Genomic DNA, 24,476 nt, shown 5'->3' with positions numbered 1-24,476 from the left:
GAGTTCGTCGTCGTCGTAGTCCGTTTGTTAACCCCAACCCTAACCCTGAACACTTGCAACTGGCACCTCAGCCCGGCGCCTTCCATTCTTCTGCAAGGCGACATCAACAACGTCAAATCTGCATCGTACAGTGCTCTTGTATGAAGGTCCAGTCCCTCGCTCGGCTCTCACAGACCGCAGTATATCCTAGACTGGACATTCGTCACGCGTTTGCCATTACGCTCCACGCGTTATGGCGGAACCACGGCAGCAAGCTACGTCTAGGTGAGGACGTCAAAGTTCTTCCTGCCATTGAACGAGTACTGACGAGGCGCAGGGCTGGCCATCAGCGGCGGCGTGGATTCAATGGCTCTGGCGAGCTTATGCAGAGAGGCGATTGATTCCAGCTCGAGGTCGGCGTGGACAGACAAGTACTCCGCCACGCCACCAGGCTTTACAGCGTTCATCGTCAACCACAAGCTACGCTCGGACAGTGCACACGAGGCTCAAAAGGTTTCCTCCGAACTCTCCAGGTTAGGCATCGAGTCACGAATATTGGACCTGGACTGGAAGGCATACGGTGACCCACAACGAGTCAACAACATGGAATCCATAGCCCGTAAGCTACGCTACCGGGCGCTCGGTCACGCGTGTCACGAGCAAAGAATCGACACGCTCCTTCTAGGACATCACCGTGATGACCAGGCGGAGACGGTGATGATGAGGATGCTTGCGGGCTACCGTGGATCAGGACTTCGCGGCATCAAATTCGAAGCGGCGATTCCGGAATGCGCTGGCTTGTATGGCGTAGACCATTCCGGTGATGCTGAGCTCGGCGAGACGAGGACTCAAGCGCCAAACCCCGTTGAAGAAGGTGGCGTAAGGATTGCTCGGCCTCTGCTGGCGTTCGACAAGGAGCAGCTCGTCTCCATCTGCCAACAGAACGGTGTGCGCTGGTTCGAGGACCGTACGAACACGGATGTGACGGTGACCATGCGGAATACTATTCGCTCCCTGCTCAGCTCAGATGCCCTACCTAGGGCGCTTAATAAGAGCAGACTCCTGGCATTGGCCGAGAATAAAGCTAGCGAACGCGACGCTCTCGAGGAAACCGCAACAAATATGTTTGATGCAATGGACATCAAACTAGACATCAGCGCCGGAGAAGCTACTTTCACGTTGTCCGCCGAGCCGATATCGATGATGGGAAGAATTGAGCAGGCCGCGCTGCTTCGCAAGATCATCAACCTGGTGACTCCGGCTCGAGAAGTGCCTCTGATGAGCCTGGATCGCGCTATTGAGTATGCGTTTGGGTTCGATCTGGAGACCTCACCACACGCAGTTCAAGTGGCCGGGGTCGACATCCAGAGAGTGCCTAACCGCAGCGCCGCTGTTTATCGGACTGTTACCCTTTGCCGTCGTCTGCCGACGAGTAAAGAGAAAGAGACACTGCAGCTTACACTCTGTCCGCCTGTTCATCTTGGAAATGAAGAGCAACCAGCTTCTTGGACACAATGGCAACTCTGGGATGGCAGATACTGGCTCCGCGTCCACCCTGCAGCATCTCCGTCGGCGGCAACACAGGGCTGCACAGTTCGAGTACGGTTTCTCGACAAGGCGGATATCGCGGACCTTCGCAAGTCCCTTGTCTCTGGCGACGGCAACCGGTTCGACAATGCCTTGCATCTAGTCAAAGGCAACAAGCGCTTCACCTGTCCAGCGCTGGTCGTGACGAGGAGTTCTGATAACACAGAAAAAGTGGTCGCGCTGCCGTTCTTGGGCTGGTCGGCCGATGGCTGGAGCCAGAACGACTGGGACGAGCACCCTGACCACTGGACTTGGGATGTTAGGTACAAGCACGTGGACCTACCGAAATCTCAAGACACGGGCTGAAGTCGGTGAGGTTCCAAGATTCATGATCATTAATACGTTGAAGTCATCTATCCGCTGCTGCCCCTCTTTCTTCTAGTCTTCGTGGGACTACTCCCCAGCAGGTCCTGCAGCTTCTCCCGTGCCTTCCTGTCTCCCTTGTCGAATTTCCCGCTGTAGAACACTGGGAGCACACGCTTTGAATCTGCAAGAAGGTCAGTATTCCATCACTTCTTCTACTCATTCACCTCAACTCACTAGCATGCCCCTCCTGAAACTCAATCCCCTCCGCCCCCTTCTTCCTTGACTCCTTCACCGCCTCCTCCAACAACGCTCTCCCCACGCCCTTCCTCCTATACCGCAACCGCACCGTCCACGCCTTTATCTCCCCCTTCCACGCCTTCTTCCTCTTCCCCCTCGCCTCCCCACTAACCCACTCCACCACCACCGTCCCAATTACCTCGTCGCCGAATTTCGTCACTATCATATCCGCATCCCCCAACCACGCCCAATTGATCTCCTCCGCCGCTAGGAGATAATCTTGTGTCAAGAACCGTATCAGCACCAGTTCAATGCACAAGAGTCCCGTGCACGTGGTGCCGACGATGAACGGTTCGTGCCCAGCGTTGATCATGTACCGGATTATCACCGCCAGGACACCAACGAAGAGCGCGAGGTTCAACGGGTGGAAAATCAGGCTATTATTAGCGGTCTGCCGCATCTGCGCGATGCTGTCCGCGACGAGCTTGAGAGCCGCGGTGCGCTCGGCGGGGTCGGCGGTGAGGTAGGTGTGGAGTTCGGGGACGTTGGCGAGGGGGTCTTCGGGGAGGGCGGGGGTGGGTTCGGCGTCGGCGGGGTCCATGGTTGCGAAGGAGAGGGGGGAGGGCGGGGGGAGGGTGCCGGTGGATGCGCGCAGGGAGGGGGGTGTGGAGAGGGGACTTGAGGGTGGGGAGGCGTTGAGGCGGAGGTTGGTGCGGAGGGAGGCGAAGAAGGCTTTTGTGAAAGTATTAGAGAGATTCTTTGCTTTTGAATGGAAAGAGAGACGAGAGGGAAGTATGTAGGCAGAGCACGTGCAGAATACTTACATGCGCTCGTCTTCAACCCGGGAACATTCACACTCTGCGCGACGAAAACAGCATGTTCTTCCGACTCCTTCAGTCTCTGCCTCTGCAACTGCACTCGCGTGCTCTCCTCCCGTCCCAACGCCGGCGGATGATTATCAAGTCTCAGCGGCGGCGGCACCGGGGTCGCCGTCGAAAAATTCTTATTGAAAACAAAACTCTGCCCGCCAGTAGAACCAGAACCAGCACCATTCGCTAGCCGCACGTCCAGGAAATGTGGCCGGCCCATCGTTCGCCGGCGGCAGGCAGTTCGTACATCACCCGTTCAACCATCTTCCTCGATTCGCATACTGGGGGGAGGGAACGTGGCCTTATAGCGCGCGCCCAGTGGTTGGTGGCATGCCCGGCCATGATGAGAGCCTTGGGGGGAAAAAGCCACCCGATACCTAGCCGCGATAGCGTATCCTTCCAAGTGCGACGGTCGACGGATGCCGAGAGTTGCATGTGATAGGGCGGAGCTATAGCGAGCTCGAAGGAACGAGTTCCGCTGCTGATGGAATGGAGAAGGACGATGAGGACGATGAGGACGATGAGGTGCATGGCGGATTGCGTGTTGCTTAAGCTGCTGAAACACCAACTCACTCCACTTCCGACCTCTAACGACGGACGGGCGAATCGTGAGCGGTATGGGTGGTGCGAGAGAAACGAGCTCTGCGACGATCGGTGTCGAGACTCCGTATCGTTCGTCAAGCTTCTCTCGCCGTGTGGTGCAGGAATCCTCTACTACACCCACTAGCAACTAGTACGCCGTCAGACCGCAGACCTCGAGCTATCAGCACGTCAGTTATGGCCGAATGGAACGAGCGAGCCATGCGAGCTCTCGAGCACGAGTCCACCCTTCCATCCACTCCTACAAGGCCTCCTTACCCCCCAATAGCCGTAGACGTCAAGCAAGACGAAGCATTGACAGCGCGATCAATCCCATTCCTTATACAGCCTTCAACATGGCTAGAGGAACAAAGGAATCAGGATCAATAAACCCTCTCGCTGAATCGCATGCATTCCATTAATATCAAAGATTCAACCACTACCTAACTTGATCCTCCCGAACCAGCCCTATAAACCATTACAACTCCCCGAAACGCCTAGCAAGCTCAAGACGGGGAGCCCACATGTCCGCCCTTTTCCTCCCCCAGCAGCATAACGTACTGTATTCCAGCCGTAGCCTCGTGTTCTTTCCTCCGACCGAAAAACAAAGACAACGCCTCTCCCTTCCCATCCACGCCGATCTGCACATGTCCACCCGCCCATCCCGTTCATCATTACAGACGCCATGACGACCATCGCTGGTACTTTTTCATTAGTATTTCCTCCCCTCCCCCCTTTGCCTCCATCCGCTTTCTCCCCCCCAGCCCCCACCACACCCCCTCACCACCCCTGCCACCTATCCGGCCACTCGAACCACCCAACCAAATCCCCCTACTTCCCAGCATTACTCGGCTGCAACACATGCGTATGCCCCGGCGCCTTAACCACCACCCCATTCTCCTCCTGCCTGCACACCAAAGAATTCTGCACCCAAGGATCCGCCAAAATCTCATCCATATCCGCGCGTTTCTTCGGGTCGAGCTCGAGCATGCGACCGATGATGTGGCGGCTCTCGCGCGGTAAGAGGCGGAGGAGACGAAGCGGGCCTTTGATGGTGGGTTGGTCGCTGCTGGTGGTGGATTGGCGGGAGACGGAGTCGGATTTGTCGGCGGTGGAGGGGTTGTGTTGGTGGTGGTGATGGTGTTTGTGGTCTCCGTCGGTTTCGGCGCCGTTGCCGGTGGCGTTTCGCGACGCGGGTTCGGATTGCACGCCCCTTCCATCGACGGAAGCCACCGAGCCTCTATTAGAGCTGCGGCGCTGGGCGTCGAGATAGCGGTCCTGTTCCGGGTCGGGCGGGGAGATGAAGAGACGGTATGAGTTATCCGACAACCGGGGAGCTTTCCAGGGGAAGCGCCGCAGCGTCATGCAGCAGAAGATGATGGCGATGGACCAGATGTCGGCCATTCGTGGATCGTACTTAGCTTGATCGTAGACTTCTGGCGCGAGGTAGGGGTCGGAGCCGACGACGCCTGCGAAACATGTTATCAGCATAGATTCAGTGTAGTGAAGGTTTTTGGGGTCGCTCACCCGTCGCCATCACCACCTCGTTCTCAAACGGATATCTAAACACCACCGCGCTGCCGAAATCAATCAACTTCATAATCCCATGCTCGTTGATCACGACATTATCCAGCTTCAGATCTCGATGCGCCAGTCCCATACTGTGGAAATACAGCACTCCAGCCAGAATCTGCATCGTGGTGCACGTAACCTCCTCCCGTCCCATCTTACCGGTCATGACGGTGGCGAAGAGATCGAACGGCGCATACTCCATCACCTCGTACCACTTGCCCTTCTCCTGCACAATGTCGATCGTCTCGATGATGTTGCCGTGGTGCAGCGTCGAGCCGATGCAGAACTCAGCCGTGACCTTTTTGTTGTATTCTTTCTCATTCTCATAGGGATGACGGTCGCGAAACTGCTTGACTGCAAACACCGTACCGTCTCCGGTCCGTTTCATCAACCGCACCGACCCACCAGCGCCGGAGCCCAGCATCTTCCCGAATTTGCCATATTTCGACTGTAGGCCGTGGTCGTCGGCGAAAGGCACACTAGGTCCGGATAGCGATTCTCGCTCTGGTGTTCTTGTTCCATCGCGGTGGTCGCCGTTCGACCGCTGCGACTTCTCCCGGTGGTGATGTCTGTCCCCAATTTTGAAGAAGCGCTTCAGGTTCGACTTTGACGAGCTGTGCGAGCTCTCCTTGTCCTTCTCCTTATCGCCAAGCTTGGACGAGCTATCATCATGCTCCTTCTTCGCACCACCAAATAAGCTTGACCGCTTGTTGTCGAAATTCGACAAACTCGTCCCACTTGCGTTCGAGCGTGGTAAGGTGGGAGCATTACTCGGAAGAGGGGAGGAGATGTTGGCTTGTCCGGAGCTCGAGAAGCCTATTGCAGGGTCTCTGTTGCCAAAGCGGAACTGCGAGTCATCAGACTGTGTCTGCCGCACGCCCGAGCCTTTCCTCGGTGCAGCTTCTGCGGGTGTCTTGGGTCGTGGTGTGCCAGGTGCAGTGCTCGCAGGTGTCCCAGCAGGACTTTGATCTTTAGATGCTGGCTGTGAATCGCCGCCTGAGCCAATGGAGAAGATGGGCTGTTGTCGTGGGTGGCTGGATATCGCCGCTTTATCGACCGGCTTCTCCCCTCGCTGTGGTGATGCCGACCGCTGTGGAGTCATGACCTCTGCTCCTGGGCGTGCGTACCCAGGTATCGCACCCACAGACGCCTTTCCATCTCTCGACTTCGTCGCTGCCGGTGTGAGGGGTGGTGAGTGTACGGCTGTCGCAGGAGGTGAAGTCTTCGGCGAAGGTTCAGCGGAGCCAGCTGGGAGGTGTCTTCTACTAGGTGTCGTCGTGCCCGAATGCATCTGTATACACTACGTCAGCATTGCATTTTCACATTACTTAGCATACCAGACCCACCCTCGACGCCGGCTGCGACCCGGGCAACGACACGGGCTCAAACGCATGATGCTGCGCCCTAGCCGACTGCATACTGTTCTTCAACGTCGTCTTCAACTGCTGCAGCTCCTGCTTCGCCTGATCATTCAAATCCTCCCTCTGATCGCCCACCCCAGTAATGGTCTGCACGGGTTCCAGACTCGGCTCGGGCTCCCTCTCATCAGGTGCAATCTCGACGTCACGGGAAGCAAAGTGCACCCCGTGCCTCTCCATGTCCGTGTCCTCCATCGGACTGGCCATTGCGGATTTTGCCTGTCCTATCCTGCGCGGTGTCCGCCTGATGACCGGGGGCTCCCTTTGTTCCCAGAGCGCCGGTCTCACTTCACTGGACGATCTGCTGTCTCGGCCGGGCTGAGCAGAGTCACGCTGATTGTTTGTTGGGTTGTTCCGCCGCGATCCGGACGGGAGGGTCTCGTATTATTTTCGAGTACTTGGGGAGATATCAGCGAGCTGGGAAGGTTTGCTGCAGGCGGTGTCGTAATATACTCGGGGTCGGCGGTCAACGTTGTTCGGCGGGCGATGGTACCAATACTCTCGGTGATGATGGAGCTGACGATGGACAGGAAGGATGAATCAACGACCGAAGAAGACGTCGCAATGACTGAGCAGTAGAGAAGGAAGTGGCTGCTTAGTGTGCACGAGGTACGGACTACTGGAAGCAGCAAGCTCTGTCGCCGTCGCCGCCAGTGCCCTTTCAACGGCGCAGCGTGGGGCAAATCGAGTGCAGACGGATCCGACACCGGCGTCGACGATGGGGTGTGATTGGCGATGACGAGCAAAGTCAAAGACTCGTGTCGTGGTGTGTTTCGATGATAATTCGGGACACGTTTTCGTCGTAACTTTGACAATGTTTCGTGATTCCCAAAACACACTCCCAACGAGAAAAGTCTGGTTGACATGTGAAAATCTCGTCGCAAGTGGGCCGACCGACACGCGTAGATCAGCCAGCCCTACGACGACGGCATTCGCCAGATGGTGCACAAGCCAAGGGGGGACTTGTTGCTGGTGCTGATGCGCTTTCCTGTTCCTCTGTAGCGTGTGGTTGTCTGACAAAGACGACTCTTTTCTGATGGCCAAGCACATGATCAGCTCACCGAATACACAAAGTCAGACGATCTAGGGCACAAATGCTGCCGAAGTCAAGTAGATGAACAACAGAAATAGAAAGAGCAGGTAGGTCCTCAAGTTGCCCTCGAACGAGAGACGTGGCTTTGGTACCGTTCTATGTTATCGAGCCTGCACCCCGTCCTCCTCATACCCCTCCGTCTTCATATCCCTCAACCCCAAATCCTCCTCCTCCCTCTCCGTCCTCTCATACTCCACCACCTCAATCTGCCCATCCGGCTCCGGCGCCGTTAGGCTCTGCACATAACTACTCGCCAGCGGATCCTCCAGCACCAGGCTAAACTCCTTCTTGCCCTCGATCGCCTCTGTCAAGCTCGCGAAAAAGGCGTCCCAGGCCTCTTTTGAGCCCTCGGTCATGGAGTCGCCACCGCCATCTGGGAGTTCGGAATCGCCGTCTTCGAGACCAAAGGCTTGGCCGCGCAGGTCTTTGCGGATTTGCGTCAGGATGCCTTCGACGGTTGTGAAGCGGCCGCCCATCGTGCCGGGTTCTACCCGCAGCTGGAGCTCGGGGCAGGCGAGAGCCGCGCTTTCGCTCTTCAGAATATCCCGCGCCAGGTCTTCGCGGCTCGACACTTTCAGCGTAATGCGCGAACCCTTCTCAGGCACCTCCCCGCCCGTCTTGACTTCGTTACTCCGGTACCCGCAGTGCTCGCAGACGGTGCTCATGATGACGACTTGTTTGAAGTAGGGGATGTTGACCATTTTCATGTTGGTGGAGCAAGGGCGCGTGCAGCCGGGGCAGGAGGCGGGGAATTCGTAGATTTGGTTCTCGATGATGTCTTCGTCGTCGACGTTGTTGGGTTGGACGCCGTTGGTGGGTTGGGCGCCTACTAGGCCTTCCGCGTGGTACTCGGGTCGTGTACTCGTTTGCTCCTCCTGCGTCGGCTGCTCGACCTCATCTCCTAGCCCCAACTCCGCATTCTGCGCAGCCGTCCGATTGTACTCACTCTTCGCCCACTTACCTGCCGCCTCCCCAGGCTTCGGCTCAATCATCGAGTTCCCACTGGGATCATCCACCGAGATCATGAACGGAAACCTCCTCCCTTCCACCATATCCGCCAACGTCCTGATCACGCCCGCCACTTTCTCCCCGACTTCCGGCATCTGTCTCATCCGCTCATCCTGGTGCGTTTCCAGATCCTGCCGTGTACTCGCGATCAACCCCTCCACATTCGTGTACCGGCCCTTTCCAGGCGGGATCTCTAGATCAATATCCTCGATCTTGAACGCGCAGATATCGCTCTTCACTACTTGTCTCTGTAAATCCGCCTCGCTCTCAACTCGTAGAGCGTACTTTGCGCCCTTCTCCTGTATCGACCCCGCCGACTGGATCTCGTTGTTCTGGAACCCGCAGTGCGTGCATGAGAAAGACATGATGACGATTTCGCGGAAGAATGGTATTCGCGTTAACAGCAGTCTGGTGATGCCGTCTTCGTGGCAGTTCATGCATAGCGATTCGATTTCTTCCGTGACTCGCTGGTCGGGCTCGTTGTCTGAGGTGGTGCCGTTGGTGTTATAGCTGGAGACTTTGCGGCCCATGTCTTCGAAGAGGTCGGTCGCAAGGGAGGCGCCTTGAGGCGGGTGGCCGTTGGGTTGTTGTGCCATAGTTGTAGTTGTGTGGTTTGTGTTGTCGGGTGTTTTCTAAGCATCTGAACTTTTCTCAAAACATGACGAAAGCCCGCCGTGCTTATCGCCTTATCTTAGCGGCATGCCACGAGGAGTCGGACACACCTCCGACGTTGAACCCTGCCTCATCCTTCTGATTGAGCCAGCAAGAATAATCATGTCATATCACACATCCAATTGACATAATCCTCCGCGGACCACGCCTCCACCACAATCTGGACCTCACGTCTTCAGGAACACACTCTCCTCGAACACCATACCCACCTGACAGGATCAACAACCAACCATGGCCACCAACAAACACCCCAAACTCGACCAATCCCAACTCAAAGCCTTCGAAAACGCCGCCGCAGGCCACGATGGCGTCCTCTCCGACCCGTCCGGCGAACTCATCATCAAACCCTGCGTCGACGCCGAAATCAACTTCTACCAGGAGACGCTGAACCTGCACCCGGACTTCTCAGAGATGATGCCGACCTTCATGGGCACTCTGTCCCTAGGCAGTCCTGCCCAAGTAGCAGCTCCCACAGCTGCCCATGAGCCTGCCGAGCTGAGCCAGGAGAGCAAAGACCAGCAACTCCTGCACGGTGCCAAGATCGCCACCAAAACTGCCATCGTGCTGGAGAATCTGGAGCACGGATTCAAGCGCCCCAACGTCCTGGATCTCAAACTCGGCGCCCGCCTGTACGCCCCGGGCACTTCAGACGATAAAGCTGCCCGTCTCGACAAAGTCGCCTCGGAAACCACGACCGGCAGCCTAGGCTTCCGCATCGCAGGCATGAAAGTCTACAACCCCGAGAAATCCGACTTTGACATCTACGATAAATTCTACGGCCGGCAGTTCACCTCTTCCAACGTGATCTCGGGCTTCGAGACCTTCTTCTCCGGCCTCAGCTCCGGCCTCAAAGCGGAAGAAGCGCAGGAGCTGCTCGAAACCATCCTAGCCGAAATTACGAAAGCGCGCCACATGCTCGAGAAATACGAGTCCCGCATGTTCAGCGCCAGCATCCTGGTCGTCTACGAAGGCGACTCCTCCGAGCTCGGGGTGCTGATGGGGAGTGAGCCCAAGACCCCGCGCGTGGACGAGCGGGCCCCGACGCGGTTGGAGGTGAAGAAGAGTCTGGAGGAGGAAGAGGAGGAGGAGGCGCTGCCGCCGGTGGCGTTCAAGGTCAAGATGATTGATTTTGCGCATGCCGGGTGGACGCCGGGGGAGGGGAGGGATGAGAACGTGATTGCTGGGTTGAAGGGGGTGGAGGGGTGTATGGACCAGTTGATTGCGCGGTTTGACTAGATTTCAATCATTGGCAGATGGAGAATGTGGTGGTCAGTTGGCTGATGACTGCGCGTGATACCCCTATTCAGTAGACCTCCCAAAAAGAGCCCAGTCAAACCCTACCGCTCAATCCCAAATTCCCTCAATATCCCCTCCTGATGCTCCCCCACCCCCGGCACCGGATCCATGCGCACCTCAAACCCCTCCGCCGCCCCCGCCGGCTTCAACGCCGGTATCCGTCCGTTAGGTGTCTCGACCTCACTCCACCTCCCTCTAGCTTTGAGCTGCGGATGCGCCCACAAGCCGGCCATATCATTCACCTTCGCATTCGCAATACCGGCTTTCTGCAATTTCTCCAGGATTTCGTCGGCGTTGTAGGCGGCGAAGACTTCTTCGATGATTTTCTTGAGTTCTTTCCGATTCGTTGAACGGGTCGACGTCGTCTCGAACCTCGGATCCTCCATAAGTTCAGGCTTCTGAAGGATTTGCTGACAGAAAATCCCCCACTCCCGCTCGTTCTGCATGCCCAACATCACCGTCCCCTCACCCCCCGTCTCAAACGGCCCATAAGGATATATACTCGCGTGCTCCGCCCCTGCCAGCGCCGGCCCGGGCGCGCCGTTGAAGGCGTAGTACATGGGGAAACTCATCCATTCGGCCATGCTCTCTAGCATACTCACGTCTAGTCTACAACCCTTACCGGTTTTGGACCGACGGATTATAGCGGCGAGGATGTTGTTGTAAGCAGTAGTTCCCGCCGCGATATCCGCGATGCTGATGCCCGATTTCGCGGGCTGGCCAGGCGAGCCGGTGACGGAGAGGAAGCCGGATTCGGATTGGATGAGGAGGTCGTAGGCTTTTTTGTCTTTGTAGGGTCCTGTGCTGCCGTAGCCTGAGATATCGCAGACGATGAGGCCTGGGTGCTGAGACTTCAACGCTTCGTAGCCGAGTCCCATTCGCTCCGTCGCTCCAGGGGCAAGGTTTTGCACCAGCACGTCCGCCTTCCCTAGGATCGTTTTGAGAGCGTCCAGGTCTTCGGGTTTCTTCAGGTCCAGGGCTAAAGATTCTTTCGACCGGTTCGTCCAGACGAAATGAGAACATTGATCTTTGACGCGCTTGTCGTGGTAGCGGTTGAAGTCGCCCAAGCCTGGACGTTCGATTTTGATGACGCGGGCGCCGAGGTCGGCGAGTTGGCGGGTGCAGAAGGGGCCGGCGATGGCTTGTTCGAGGGAGACGACGAGGGTGCCGGCGAGGGGGAGGTCGGTGGAGTTGGGGTTGGTGGCTACGGGGGAGGCTTGTCGGTTTTGGGGAGATCGGTGGAACTGGCGCCGTTGAGCAGGATGGGCATTTTGTGAGCATGCTGCTGTTGGCCTGGGTCCGGTGTAGGTCCTTTGCTGTGTTCTACTTCCAATGGCCAGACACCGTTTGGTTGTTGCGGTGGCTGCTTCAGTCCATAGGGCAGGGGCGCTGAGTAGGGCTCGAGAGTTCATTTTGTTTTTATTTCAATGCCCACGGACCGCAAGAAATGTAGGAATAGGAAATGAAGGCTGAATAACAAGTTGAGTTGGAGGAGGAAGTACATATATCTCGCGGGAATAAGGTCCCCAGCAAATGCGGAGGCGACCAGCCGAGTTGCCGGCAATAACTGGGACATGCAGCCTAACCATTCTCCTCCCAATCCTTCCATCGTTCTGCGAGTGCATGGCATTGGCAGTGCGCTCGCCATCGCATAGCGCGGGTTGCTTCAAGATGGCGGAAAGACAGCGGCTATGGTCCGGAGGTCACAGAGCTGGCCTGGAGGTGAGCGTACGCTCGTTCGCGCAGGTTCCATATCTTCCATTCGGTCTTCTATCCCTTCGTGGTCCTAATACAATGAAGTTCTGGATTGCATCGTAGATTGTGCGCTAGAGAGAGGTGAAGTGTCACTGACTGACCGTTTCAAAGATGATGTGAGGTAGAAAGTTGCTGCAGCTGCTTGCTTGTGCAGAATCAATATGGAAAGGCAAGAGCTTTCCAGGTAGGAGATTCACATCAGAAGATGGCTTCCATCTGTTTCTGATCACATGTTAACGTGCCGTGAGCTTCAACGTCACTTCACTAAAGGTTGGTGAAGTCCAAAGACCACTCAAGTCCTTTTTCACTTGCAACCTTCGCAAACTTCCTCATCGACCCTTCAACCACCAATTTCCAAGGGGTCACCAACCAACATGGCGACCACTGCTGAAGAAGAGGCGCCACCCACCGTGCCGACCATCACCGTCGAGGGAGAGCCCATTAACGATGACCTCGCAGTCACTTCTGAAGAGCAAGGCACCAACGGCACGAACAAGACTGGCGGCCCGGTGAACCCACCCATCACCAACTGGCAAACACCGCAAACCGCCGCGCACCCCAAAGCAGCCGAGATCATCCACCAAGTCGAGTTTTACTTCGGCGACGACAACCTCAGTCAAGATGCCCACCTTCTCGGCCTCATCCGCGAAGGCAAAGGCACCGTCAGCCTCAACGAGATCACCGGCTTCCGGAAGATGCGGCAGTTCAGGCCCAAGACCGCTGTCAGAGAAGCTCTCAAGCAGAGTACCTTCCTTGAGCTTTCTGCCGATGGCAAGCGTATCCGCCGCAAGACTCCGCTCGGGAAGCGCATGACGGTGAAGCCGAAGATCAACCTGGATAGGCAGAAGAAGACTATCCCGGAAGACAAGCCATGGCTGACCAGGGGCATGATGAAGGCGACGGGGTTTGAGGAGTACGCTACCGATGGCCCCATCAGACCTGCGGAGTATGAACAGGATCGCGAGGACTATGCCGAAGACGTGTCGTTCACTACCCGCATCGAGACTGCAGTCGCGAGGTTCAGTGCAAGACGCAAAATGCACCAAGAGACTCGTCAGATCTTCAGCCGGTACATGATCTATGGCGGCATGGAGGGTGGGCAGAACATGTTCACTGGGGGTGCATTGAGCAAAGAGGAAACGGAAGGCTTAAGCAGGAAGGAGATTGCTGAGAAGACTGCTTACTACGGCGTTTCTGAGCGGGTGTTGGATGGGTTCGATGTCTTTGAAGGGGAGGACACTTGGCACGTTGACTTCGAAGCGACCGCCAAAGGCTTCCTGTCGTCCCAGCTCATGGACATGCTGAACTGGCACGATCAGGCCAAGGTCGAGACGGCGACGAACGTGCTGCGGAGCTTCTACAACTACCTGCTCCTCCATGACGTCTGCCCGAAGTACAAGGACCAGCTGATGCGTGCGCGCAAAGTCTGCGATCTCGCTGAAGAAGAGCTGCCGAAGCTTGCCATCGTCGACAAGAGCCTGCCAGGCGGCTTCAACACCGCGTGTTCCACTCTCTTCGGCGGCAACTACGCCGGCCTCCACGCTGAGGGCGACTGGGTAGTCGAAGGCGACGACGTAGGCTGGACCATGGCAGATGCGAAGAAGATCTTCCTCACCGGCGTTGCGGCCTACGGCACCGAAGAGCAGTTCGCCGCCGTCGAGAACAACATCGCTAACACCCACCCCTTCCAAGTCATCTCTACCGAAAATCTCGGTCTCGAAATCACCGGCATGGATTTCATGACCGAAGAAGCTAAGCAGATCTACGACGATTCCCGCCTCAGCAACACCATCGTCAAGCCCATGGGCCGCCTGCACTGCGTCCGCTGGGACCCCCCTCATGCGCCATCGATGGATATGCCGAAGTCTGCGCTGAAGGCGAAGAAGGGCCAAGAGTTCGATTTCGTAATGGACGAAGAGATTCTCAAGTCCTGCTATCCCGGGTTGAAGATGGAGGTCTGTGTCAAGGAGCTGGATATCGGGATCAAGTGGATCGACTACCTGGAGACTTCGTATGCGAGCTTCTTCACGTGGTTGGTGAATGAGGATATTCGGGAGTGGAAGGAGCCCGGGCTGCCGAAGGGGTACATGACGAGGCAGCCGGACGGGATGGGAATGGAGGTTGCGGAGGTATCGCGGGATGATGAGGGCGACGGACAGAATGATTATGATGATGAGGAGCCCGATTGAGGTTTGCTTATGAAGCGGGGGTAGGTGAGTGGACGGACGGCTGGTGATAGGGAACATTGATCTCCCCTGGTTGACGGCAATCATAGCGAGCCGAGAGAAAGGGAACAGATGGATATCTACCTGCCTCATATGGCAAGGCGGACATAGCACGGGACTAACTCCGACGGCCCCTCACGACGTCAGCTTGATGAACAGCTCAGCTCACATCCTCCAACAGCTCGCACGAGACTACAACTCCCGAAAACAATTGCTCTACAAAAGTCCCCTCACATCTCCCCCGTTCCTTACTCCTGTAGCAATATCGTGAATGTCACTCACGCGCCTCACACCTCGCCTTTTCACTGCATCACGCAGAGCAGCTACCGTTTCATCCCATCTAGCCCGTCCATCTCCATTTGCAGCAAGGACCATGGCGTCCCAGATCCCCAAGACGATGAAGGGTGTGATCATTGAGAAGAACGGTGGCACAGATGTCTTGCAGTACAAGACCGACCTACCTGTTCCTGAGCCGAAAGAGGGCCAGCTGCTGGTTAAGAATGACTTTGTTGGCATCAACTTCATTGACACGTGAGGTCTCCTCCTCGCTCGTTCACAGGACTCCAGCTGATCCCTCATGCTTGTCTAGATACTTCCGAACCGGTCTCTATCCCCCTCCCCACTTCCCATACATCCTCGGCCGTGAAGGAGAAGGCACAATCGCATCGACCGGCCCTGGAGGAGAGTTGTATGGCATGAAGGCAGGAGATCGAGTAGTGTGGATGGCAGAAGGCGCTTACGCCGAATACACCGCGGTCAACGCCAAAACAGCGTTCAAGCTCCCCTCCGGCGTGGGCGAGAAAGTCGGCGCCGCAGCCTTCCTCCAAGGCCTCACAGCTCTTACTCTGATTCGGGAAGCACACCACGTAAAGAAAGGCGACTGGGTCCTCGTCCACGCCGCAGCAGGAGGAACAGGACTATGGCTCTGCCAGTTGCTTAAAGCAGTCGGCGCGAACACCATCGGCACAGCCTCCACGAAAGAAAAGGTGGATCTAGCAAGCAAGGCGGGAGCGACACACATGATCAACTACAGCGAAGCAGACGTCAAGTCCAAAGTCATGGAACTCACCAACAACGCCGGCTGCATCGCCGTCTTCGACGGCGTCGGCAAATCCACCTTCGACCTCTCCCTCGAATGCGTCGCCCGTCTTGGATCCATGATCTCCTTCGGCAACGCCTCCGGCGCTGTGGACCCGGTCACGATCTCCCGCCTCAGCCCGAAGAATGTGCGGCTCATGCGGCCAACGTTGTTCAACTTCTTGGTCACGAGGGAGGAGTTTGAGCACTGGAGCAACGAGTTGTTTGATTTTGTGGTGAAGGCGGGCTTGGATGTGAGGATCCATGAGACGTATCCGTTGAGCGAGGTCAAGAGGGCGCAGGAGGATTTGCAGGGGCGGAGGAGTACAGGAAAGTTGTTGTTGGATCCTTCGAAGTAGTGGCAGAGGAGGTGGAAAGGGGGAGATGTGAGTGAGTGCTTGTACAGCGACAATGTAACTGATACAGTGGCAATGCAACTCAGCCTTCGAGACCAAGAAGCTGCAGCAGGAGGGACAACTGCCGCTTCGGCCTGACCTCTCAATCACTTCATCGTCGTCGATGCGCCACCCAGACCAGCTCTCCCTCACCAATCCCTCCCACGCCCACATGAACTGACGTTCCCTCTCCCATCCCATCTGGTCCCCCACCGCCGGCCTCCTCAATGGGTCACTTATTGACATGGGGATGCGGCAGTATGGTATACGACGGGCGGCACAAGACCGAAGAAATGAGTGTGCCTTCAGTGGGTGATGAGGGAAGACTTGAGTACTCGTGCGGAATAAGCAAGAGGCAGCTAACATTATGGCCATCCGACACAGCCATCGTTAGTCAGTCAATCAGGAAGGAACGGCCACATAGACTGCCAGTTACTCCAGCGATTCTCCGCCCAAAACATCTGCGACTGCTCAAAATCTCCTCATCCATCCCCACCGGCCTCTCCGCAGCAAGGTCGCGCACAATTAACTCCCAGCAAACGCCCGAGCTAGCATGATTCCAGCCAACGATACCGCCGCCATCGCACTCTCTGGCTTCGGCAGCAAGATCTCCGGCACGTTTGGTTGGAGGCATTGCTTGTAGGTGCGTCTGCTTAAGGCTGTCGGCTAGAAGATGGAGTGGTGCGGTCCATGGTAGTGGACTTTTGAGGAGGTGAATTGCATTGACCGGAATCACCGAATGTTCCGGCGCGCTGGAGCTGATGGTACGCCAGACAGGAAAGTGCATGGGCTGTTGCTTTGCAGCAAGCAGTTTTGTGATCAAAGATTTGAGGGCTCGTGGTCTGAGCAAACGGGAAGGTTCGTTGTCTAGAAGCCAACCTGGTGAGATGGAGGCATTGATCTTTTGGACAGGAGAAAGCAAATCTACACTACAAGATCACAGATGTGGTGCAAAGCGCGGTGTCACCCACATACCCCATCTCCCTCACACTGTCCACCCAAATCACTTCCCTCCCAACAACCTTCCTCCCTGCGACCCACGGGTCAAACTCCTTGTCGTCCATATCTGCGGGCCCCTCCGCCCGCTCTCGCACAAGGATCTCCCAGCACCTTCCCAGAGTCCGGTTATCCAAGCCAGAAATATGCCCGTCAAGGACCTCCGAAACCCTGACACCGAGCTTCTCCGCCCGATGTGATGCGAATAGCTGCGCGTCGGCTTCTGCTGTTTTGAGGTCGTGGCCGAAGGAAACTGAAGATTGTTAGTGATGTGTACTTTGGGAAAGGGTTCGTGGACTACCCGTGTCTGAGAGGTTGAGGGTGTTTCGATTCATTGTCGGGGTGGGGCGGTGGATTCGGTGTGGTGCATCACGACGTAGACCCTCTCTATTGTTGGCGTGGAGGTCGATGCTGACGGAGCACCAGGGGTGGCTCCTGGAGTTGGATCATTCTGATTTTCTTGACGGACCCTGGGAAAGGGTAGACCGCCGAAATTGCCGGTAATGGAGTGATGAAGTATCTTCGTGGCGAAGAAGGGTTGTTGCTGCTCATGGTTATGGTTGGAAGGAGAGGATGGTGACGAACGATGATCCGAGATTCAGAGAAGGCAGATTTGAAGGGAAGTACAAGAGCAGATTGCGGACATGTGAGCTGATTATAAGCAAAGCAGGTCAGCGCACAGCTGGCCTTCGTGCAGCAAACAAACCCACCAGTGAATGATGGCTCTGGAAGGCTGCCGGGCTCGCAGCATTGAAGAATGACTGGAGCCCCCCGGATATCTGAAGGCTTGTGGCCTCGAAGGAGCCGCGCTTGATCCCGTAACACAAGAAAACGAATAGAGAATACTGGTCGGACCTACGCAATAATGCTACGGGATGGTTCACAACAAGCTCTTCTCACCTCACCCCTGCACAGCAGCCAGTTGGGGTAGGTCTTGGGTCGCCGGGGCTCGAGGGCGGTTTGTTGGGATACATAATCGTCTATGTTATGCTGTGAGATCGCGGAGGGATCGAGATTCTGTTGTAGGTCTTGTAGAAGGCTGATTTGGGATGTCGGAGGTCAATGAGCCTGCTCCTGGAAGGAACAGGCACTTATATGTTGATAGAGTCTGCTCATGAGCCAGGGCACGACTGTCGAAGGAGTCATGGTTGAGCAAACAGTTCTCTCACAGCTAGACTTCTCACAACTGTGGAAGCATTAACGGAGGACTACGGGGCCATGGAACAACTGAGTCAGCCTATAACGACAGCAACTCTTAACACGGCGAGTCCGAATTTCCGAAATGTAGACAGAACGACAACCATTACATACTTAGAGAAAAAGGAGCATCAAGACCTACGTCGCTCACGACTCACCAACTTCCTCATCGACAACCTCCTCCACCCAACACAGCTCCCGTCCAATGAATTTCCTCTCCATCATCCACAGGTGGACCTCGACGTCGTTCATACCTGGGGGACGCTCGCTCTGGTCTCTTACATTGAGCTCCCATCCCTCACCAAACTTCACCTTCTGCTTATCGTGAAAGTCTCTGGCCACCCAGTCTTGGGTAAATGCATTACAGTGCTTCGCACGCTCTATCACAAGATTAAATGCTATGTGATGGGCTGCAGCACGGGAGCGCAAGAGGCGTACTGGTAACACTTGATCAGCGGTGAAACAATCGAACAGATTCACGTAGGGATCAGTAGGTACCGGGGTGAGAGACAGCGAAGCCGGCCGAGGGAGGGAGCTCGGCCGCCCTATTGGCGTAAGTTTCGCTGTGGTGCATTGCCACGTAGGTTGTGTTGGGATCCGAGGCGGCGCGTGAGCGGAGCAGGACCACTTTGAAAGGGAAATTGCTATTATCAGGTCCAGGTGCGGCAGGCTGGCTAAGACGACTGGGCATCCATGGTTGTGCAGTTGGATCGAGTTGGCGGTGGGAGGGCGAGTTTGGATCGGGCAGGCGGCGGGAGGGCGATTTTGGATGTTGGTATACTGAGTGAAGCTTTCGATCCATTTGGTTGTACCTTCGTTGGGTGGCGGTATCCTTGTTGGTCGGCTTGAAAGGAGTAGATACGGTGATACTCGTGTGTGTTCGCTGTAGTAAACTGTTGGCTGGTAGGCTGGAAAGGAAGGGTTAGTAACAGCTGTTGAGTGTACGTAGAAGGTTTGGGGGGGGGGTTTGCCTTCGTCCACCCAGGAAGATCAACAGGTATATATACCAAACGCCCTCGAAGTCGCTTCATGAGCCAGATCGCGAGCAAATGAGTAGTCATGTCAGTAGCAAACATTAGCAACAGTCGGCCCGGCAGACGTTAATGAGGCAACAGTATTATTGTCTGAAGAAGCAGCATCATCAGCTGGCCTAATTCTCTCAGCAGCAAGGCGGTATATAAGCAAATGCGGAAAGATGGTGAGGAAATGAACAATATACCAGTCTAAGAAAAGACAGCATCAAGGCACCATACCTCGCTCCTCCCGCAACTTCGTCACCCAGATAAATTCTCGCCCGATAATCTTCCTTTGCTTCAGCCATGCCTCCAGATTATCGATCGTTTTCCATAGCCCGCGGTCTGGTTCAACTTGCTCCCTTACCGTCAACTCCCACCCTTGCCCAAGCTTCCCTGACGGACCGTAGAATTCTCTCTCAAAGCAATCAATGTTTGCCGCCCTAACGGCGTCCGAACGCCATTTCACGAGGCGACGTGCTTCGTGCATGACCACATCGTAGCCAAGCGAGATGAGCACTAAATAATAGAAGTCAGCGGTACAGTAGCAAAGGCCAGAAGGAATAGGGTTACAGGGATCGGAGACAATGGGTCCGGGGATATCCGGGTCGATGTCGAACATCTCGCGGTGGTGCATTACAACATATGTGTAGATATCGGTAGGTTGCGCGGCGGAATGGTCGGCTGTAGTCAAAGCACCTGTGGCTGCAGGTATAGTGAGCTGAAGGAGTAGAGCGGGCTGAGAATGCAGAGCGGGTTGGGGATGCAGAGCAACCCGAGGATGTAGAGCGGCCTGATTCGAATCGACCATAATCGGATTACGTGTGCCCGCCGACGTATCGGGCCGAGCAGCGCGTTGACTGAAGGAGGAGCTGGGCGCCCATGGTTGTACAAATGGATTGAGTTGGCTGCGGAAAGTTGTGTTTGAACCCGAGGGCGGTGGCGGAGTCTGTTCGCTCATTCTGGTGATGTCCGTGGTTGGCGTAAAGTCCTGATTTGGCGGTATACTTGTAGGTAGTGTTTGAAATAGGGATTAGCCTGTGCTCGAGGGATCGCACCCCCTTATATACTGGAGACTCTCCTCAGCAAAGCCCTTTGAGTCGGATCTCGAGCAAGAGGTGACTCACGTCTGTAACAAACAGTGGCGTCACTCATCTGATTCGGTTGTTAGACAGCTCGTCCTTATTGTCTAACGCCCCTGTAGCCAATCTAAAGATCAGCTCCTTCCCCGTCATGGGCCCGCTCTGCAATCACTTCTCACAGATCGGATTCGAGGGGCTGAGTAGCAAACATGCAAGCCCGATGAAGGACAGACTCCGCTCAAGAAATCGAAGGGTAATGTTGAAGGCCAAAGAAGATATCCACACCTGATGCCGCCATGAAAGCACCCGCCTTCATTGTCTGAAGCTATACTACAACGCCTGTTCATCAGCGGCCGATGCAAGGGGACGCAAAATAGTAAGAATGGAAAGCAACCATACCACATCGAGCTAAGCCATGCGCCAAACGCTTCAAGTCCACCCTGTCCCGACATCTACGCAACGACTTCCGCCACGACAACCATCTCTCTCCTGGTTGGCTCATGGCTCCTCAACCACTGCACGTAGTCAGGCCTGGCCATGCACCAATCCGCAAACTCCGTCATGCTCATCCCTGCTGGCTGATGCTAACGATCGTACTCCCGCACCGTCAGCTCCGCGCCCCAGCTCCACCTTACCCGATCCGGGCCGGTATAGGGCTCATGCACGTTGAAGTCAAAGGGCGCCACAGCCAACTCATGTGCGCGTTGATAGGCAAATTGGACTGTGTACGCTTCGCACTCGGGGCGTGAGGGGCTGGCGTAGACTGGGAGAAGATTAGTGCATCTTTCGAGCGTGGGGGCTGGGGGATAGAGAACTTTGGACTATGGCGTGGGCAGGTGATGTCGAGGATGCGTTGAGGGGGAGGGGTTCGACCTGGTGCATGACCCTGTAGTAACGGTCTGGCATGGCGAAGGCGAGAGGGAGCTCGGAGAGCTGGTCGGCGAAGGATTTACCCTGGCAGAAAGAAGAGTCTAGCTTTGCAGCTTCAGGAGTCTTCCCGCGTTCCATGGTCGTCGGAGTGATTATCGAAAGTGGCTCTGGTCGTATGGATGTTGTGTCGTTACTGTAAAAGCCAGTCCAGGAATGACAAGGTTGTATATACCGGGAAGATTGCCATCTTTATATATAGAGGACATCGCAAAAGCTCACATTGAACGTGAGTCGGCGGCAGGTAATGTGGCTATAGCGTCAGCGAATGTAAGTCGGCGGCAAGCAATGTAGCTACAGCATCGGTGAATGAGTCGTAAAGAAAATGGCGGCAAACATTCGAAATGCTCGTGAAACCTGTGACGTTTCAGCTGTGGTACGTCAAGTTGAAAAACGTGGTGCAAGTGACAGAAGATAAGAAGAATACGCTTAACCAACCAACACTCAGTCACTCACCTGACACTCCCCCTATGCTCCCATCCACTGCATCTCCACCTAGACCAACTCCCTCCCCACCACCGGCATCTCCTTTACCACCAAATCCTCCATCTGGACGTGCGTAGCTGGCATGGTCGGACTTGTAGGCTCTGTAGGCTCTTCCCGCAGAACCAGCTCCCAGACATTATCCCCAACCAACGTCTCCTGCCAATCGCGCAACGAAGCGTGGGATTTGACCTCGGCCACCAGCCTCATCGTGGGCATGCGGTAGGCGAAGAATTTTCCTGCTTCCGTGAGTGCGTTGGCGAGGGTTGGGGTTACGTAGACTAAGTAGATGGTTAGTATGGGGGATGTCGTGGGAGATTTCTGGCACAGGTGTTTTGTGACGGTACCTGAGCGCGCGATGTTATACCCGTCCGCACTCATAGGCGAAGGGGTGTCGATGTATTCGCTGTAGTGCATGACCACGTAGACTGGTGTGCATGTTTTCTTGTCGATGTTTGGTAGTGTGTACGGCATGGTTGGCAAGTTGATGTGCTTGAGTCTGTAAGATCCGAGTGGTTTCGATACTGGCGTCTGCTTGAAGTTATGGACAGGTCTCGAAGATGTATGCTCTCCAGAAAGGTGTGAGCCACGCCTTGAGTCGGTGGTGGTTCATGGTGGTAGCAAACAACCGAGTCCATTAAGCGATCGGTTCCGTTGAAGGTAGTGCTGCACCCGCTCCAGTCGAGACCCGCGAGTCCTGCATAGAAGTCATGAGATAAAGGATTAGAATTGAAAGCATTTCCCTCTCTAAAACTCAATTACCACACCTGCCTCCCTCTCACACCACTGCTTCTCAACCCAAACCAACTCCCACCCCACCACCTCCCTCTCCTCCCCTCTCCACTCCACCACATCCCTCGACATCCTCCCCTCCAGCGCCAGAGTCGGCAATTGCTCGCGCACCGTGAATTCCCAGCCTTGACATCACTCACCCGATGAATCGTCGTTGAAGCCGATTTGTCGGAGGTAGCGGGACATAGCGTCAGATTGGTCTTGCGGGTTGGATCGTAGCGTGAGGGGGCGGATGTCGCGGACGGGGTCGGCTAGTAAGACAGAGCAGCGCTGGGCGAGGAAGGCGCGGGCTTTGAGGGAGGCGGTGTGGGGGGAGGGAGTTATGTGGACTGGTTGCGTTAGGACGGGCTGAGGGGAAGTGGTGAGGAAGTAGAGGTAGAGAGGAGAGTGTGGAATGCTTACTAGAGCTGGAGACGGCCCAGTCTCGAGCTGGAGCCTGTAGGGCGTGGGTGAGAGAGCCGGTGTGGTGCATAGCCACGTACACAGGGATGGCTTTCTCGTCTTTGGCAGAGGGTACGGAGTAGTTCATGGTGGATTTTCTCTCGTTGTTGTGGTTGACTACGTTTTCAGAAGGACGCTGGTGTGTGTAGGGTATAATGCGGTCGACGAGGCGACACTTCCGAAAGATGTAGCGCAGAAGAGTGTGAGCCACGTCATGACTCGTAGCATACTCATGAGAAGGAGCAAGTAAGATACGCTTGAGACCGTGTCAAGCGACATCTTTGCCACGACTTCCACTCCACCTCATCCCCGATTCAAAGTATTCCCACTCCCCTTCGGATTCGCCTCAACATACTCATCCCACTCCCTCGCCTTCATCGTCTCCCGATCCGCCAACTCGTAATCATCCTCATCCACCTGCGGCTTAATCCCGCTCTGCGGCCCGCCACCCTCGATCATGCCGCCTCGCTTCCGCTCTTCGTCCAAGTACTCGTCAATGCTCATAGTTGGCAAATTGTGATCAGGCCTGAAGACCCCACCGCGCAGCTCCTGGCGCTTCGAGGTGAGCGTGAAAGGTCGGAGAGGCTTGCCTTTGGGATCTAGCAGAGGTCCGCGCATGCCGGCGGAGAGGTGGGAGGAGTCGAGGCGTTCGCTGTAGGGTGCTCCGAGGCGGGAATCGCGTTCGCGGGTATCGGGTGCTCGTTGTTGGTATTCTGGGGGCGGAGAGGGAGGAGCAAGGGAGAGGATGTGGAGTTCTTGGCCGATGGACTCGAGGGATTGGAAAGTCTGGTGGGTGCAGTAGGCGATCTCTGTGAGCTGGAGTTCGCGGTATGCGCTGTCGTCGTTGTGTAGGACGGTGGGGTTTCGACGCATGTACTCGAGCTTTTGCTTCAGGGCTTTCTCCTCCTTGAAGCGTCTGATCTTTGCATCCCGTCTTGCTGCTGGATCCGAGGTCGAGGCTGTGGAGAAAGTGGTTGGTGCATCCTGGTACTGCTCTAGCAACGCAGCGTCGGTCTTGGGGAGGATGTCGTAGCTGTCCAGCTGCTTCAGGTATCGCTCATATCGTGCTTGTGCTTGCTGTAAGTTCGCCTTCCGCTGGCTCAGGTTGTTGAGTCGTAACACGATATCCGCGAGGCGATAGTTCAGGAGAAGGTACTGCAGGTCGGCGGTGTTGATGTCTTCGAGGGTCTCGTTGGGGCTGAATAGCGATATACGATCTGCTATTTGGAGACACTGTTCGTACAGCTGTAGTGCGGAACGGACGTTGTCCTGGAAGGTCGACGAGTTGGAGTCGTAGCTGTTCTCGATGCTACTTCGCTTGGTCTCTGCGTCTTCGAAGACTGATCGCAAGCTCCTGTCAACTTCGGCCATGGCGTTCTGAGTGTGTTGGTTGTGTTTGTGAAGGTGTGACGGAGCAGTCTTGTGAAGACTTTCACATGCTTCGATCGAGCGAGGTTCACCTAACAGCCACAGGCTG

At 55.8% G+C, this 24,476-nt stretch overlaps 13 protein-coding genes across 13 annotated transcripts; 4 read left to right on the top strand and 9 right to left on the bottom strand.

Annotated features, from left to right (window-relative positions):
* Positions 1-140: 140 nt before the first annotated feature.
* LTR77_009293 (uncharacterized protein) lies at positions 141-1,872 on the top strand (the record flags this gene model as incomplete). The annotated part of the gene is made up of 2 exons (XM_064806521.1): positions 141-264; positions 317-1,872. 2 exons carry the CDS (start codon positions 141-143, stop codon positions 1,870-1,872), a joined length of 1,680 nt encoding a protein of 559 aa, XP_064655338.1.
* A 47-nt stretch (positions 1,873-1,919) lies between these two features.
* On the bottom strand, positions 1,920-2,710 carry LTR77_009292 (uncharacterized protein; the record flags this gene model as incomplete). The annotated part of the gene is made up of 2 exons (XM_064806520.1): positions 1,920-2,053; positions 2,107-2,710. The coding sequence occupies 2 exons, from the start codon at positions 2,708-2,710 to the stop codon at positions 1,920-1,922; spliced, it is 738 nt and encodes a 245-aa protein (XP_064655337.1).
* A 1,678-nt stretch (positions 2,711-4,388) lies between these two features.
* On the bottom strand, positions 4,389-6,754 carry NPR1 (Nitrogen permease reactivator protein; the record flags this gene model as incomplete). The annotated part of the gene is made up of 3 exons (XM_064806519.1): positions 4,389-5,026; positions 5,085-6,420; positions 6,476-6,754. The coding sequence occupies 3 exons, from the start codon at positions 6,752-6,754 to the stop codon at positions 4,389-4,391; spliced, it is 2,253 nt and encodes a 750-aa protein (XP_064655336.1).
* A 987-nt stretch (positions 6,755-7,741) lies between these two features.
* Positions 7,742-9,244, bottom strand: ZPR1 (nucleolar zinc-finger protein; the record flags this gene model as incomplete). Its single annotated transcript, XM_064806518.1, has 1 exon — positions 7,742-9,244. One exon carries the CDS (start codon positions 9,242-9,244, stop codon positions 7,742-7,744), a length of 1,503 nt encoding a protein of 500 aa, XP_064655335.1.
* Positions 9,245-9,551: 307 nt separating this feature from the next.
* Positions 9,552-10,556, top strand: LTR77_009289 (uncharacterized protein; the record flags this gene model as incomplete). The annotated part of the gene is made up of 1 exon (XM_064806517.1): positions 9,552-10,556. One exon carries the CDS (start codon positions 9,552-9,554, stop codon positions 10,554-10,556), a length of 1,005 nt encoding a protein of 334 aa, XP_064655334.1.
* A 101-nt stretch (positions 10,557-10,657) lies between these two features.
* Positions 10,658-12,028, bottom strand: LTR77_009288 (uncharacterized protein; the record flags this gene model as incomplete). The annotated part of the gene is made up of 2 exons (XM_064806516.1): positions 10,658-11,205; positions 11,239-12,028. The coding sequence occupies 2 exons, from the start codon at positions 12,026-12,028 to the stop codon at positions 10,658-10,660; spliced, it is 1,338 nt and encodes a 445-aa protein (XP_064655333.1).
* A 259-nt stretch (positions 12,029-12,287) lies between these two features.
* Positions 12,288-14,560, top strand: LTR77_009287 (uncharacterized protein; the record flags this gene model as incomplete). Its single annotated transcript, XM_064806515.1, has 2 exons — positions 12,288-12,338; positions 12,731-14,560. 2 exons carry the CDS (start codon positions 12,288-12,290, stop codon positions 14,558-14,560), a joined length of 1,881 nt encoding a protein of 626 aa, XP_064655332.1.
* Positions 14,561-14,969: 409 nt separating this feature from the next.
* ZTA1 (NADPH:quinone reductase) lies at positions 14,970-16,032 on the top strand (the record flags this gene model as incomplete). Its single annotated transcript, XM_064806514.1, has 2 exons — positions 14,970-15,127; positions 15,186-16,032. The coding sequence occupies 2 exons, from the start codon at positions 14,970-14,972 to the stop codon at positions 16,030-16,032; spliced, it is 1,005 nt and encodes a 334-aa protein (XP_064655331.1).
* A 965-nt stretch (positions 16,033-16,997) lies between these two features.
* On the bottom strand, positions 16,998-17,399 carry LTR77_009285 (uncharacterized protein; the record flags this gene model as incomplete). The annotated part of the gene is made up of 2 exons (XM_064806513.1): positions 16,998-17,317; positions 17,366-17,399. 2 exons carry the CDS (start codon positions 17,397-17,399, stop codon positions 16,998-17,000), a joined length of 354 nt encoding a protein of 117 aa, XP_064655330.1.
* Positions 17,400-19,500: 2,101 nt separating this feature from the next.
* Positions 19,501-19,896, bottom strand: LTR77_009284 (uncharacterized protein; the record flags this gene model as incomplete). Its single annotated transcript, XM_064806512.1, has 2 exons — positions 19,501-19,793; positions 19,848-19,896. The coding sequence occupies 2 exons, from the start codon at positions 19,894-19,896 to the stop codon at positions 19,501-19,503; spliced, it is 342 nt and encodes a 113-aa protein (XP_064655329.1).
* A 1,882-nt stretch (positions 19,897-21,778) lies between these two features.
* Positions 21,779-22,240, bottom strand: LTR77_009283 (uncharacterized protein; the record flags this gene model as incomplete). The annotated part of the gene is made up of 2 exons (XM_064806511.1): positions 21,779-22,047; positions 22,114-22,240. 2 exons carry the CDS (start codon positions 22,238-22,240, stop codon positions 21,779-21,781), a joined length of 396 nt encoding a protein of 131 aa, XP_064655328.1.
* Positions 22,241-22,690: 450 nt separating this feature from the next.
* On the bottom strand, positions 22,691-23,087 carry LTR77_009282 (uncharacterized protein; the record flags this gene model as incomplete). Its single annotated transcript, XM_064806510.1, has 2 exons — positions 22,691-22,887; positions 22,961-23,087. The coding sequence occupies 2 exons, from the start codon at positions 23,085-23,087 to the stop codon at positions 22,691-22,693; spliced, it is 324 nt and encodes a 107-aa protein (XP_064655327.1).
* Positions 23,088-23,302: 215 nt separating this feature from the next.
* TAP42 (Type 2A phosphatase-associated protein 42) lies at positions 23,303-24,370 on the bottom strand (the record flags this gene model as incomplete). Its single annotated transcript, XM_064806509.1, has 1 exon — positions 23,303-24,370. One exon carries the CDS (start codon positions 24,368-24,370, stop codon positions 23,303-23,305), a length of 1,068 nt encoding a protein of 355 aa, XP_064655326.1.
* Positions 24,371-24,476: the final 106 nt, after the last annotated feature.

Source organism: Saxophila tyrrhenica, assembly GCF_035928015.1.
Source record: "Saxophila tyrrhenica strain CCFEE 5935 chromosome Unknown scaffold_17, whole genome shotgun sequence".
Lineage (NCBI taxonomy): Eukaryota > Fungi > Ascomycota > Dothideomycetes > Mycosphaerellales > Extremaceae > Saxophila > Saxophila tyrrhenica.
Note: the sequence above shows the minus strand (reverse complement) of the source record. Positions and strands in the feature narration are given on the sequence as shown.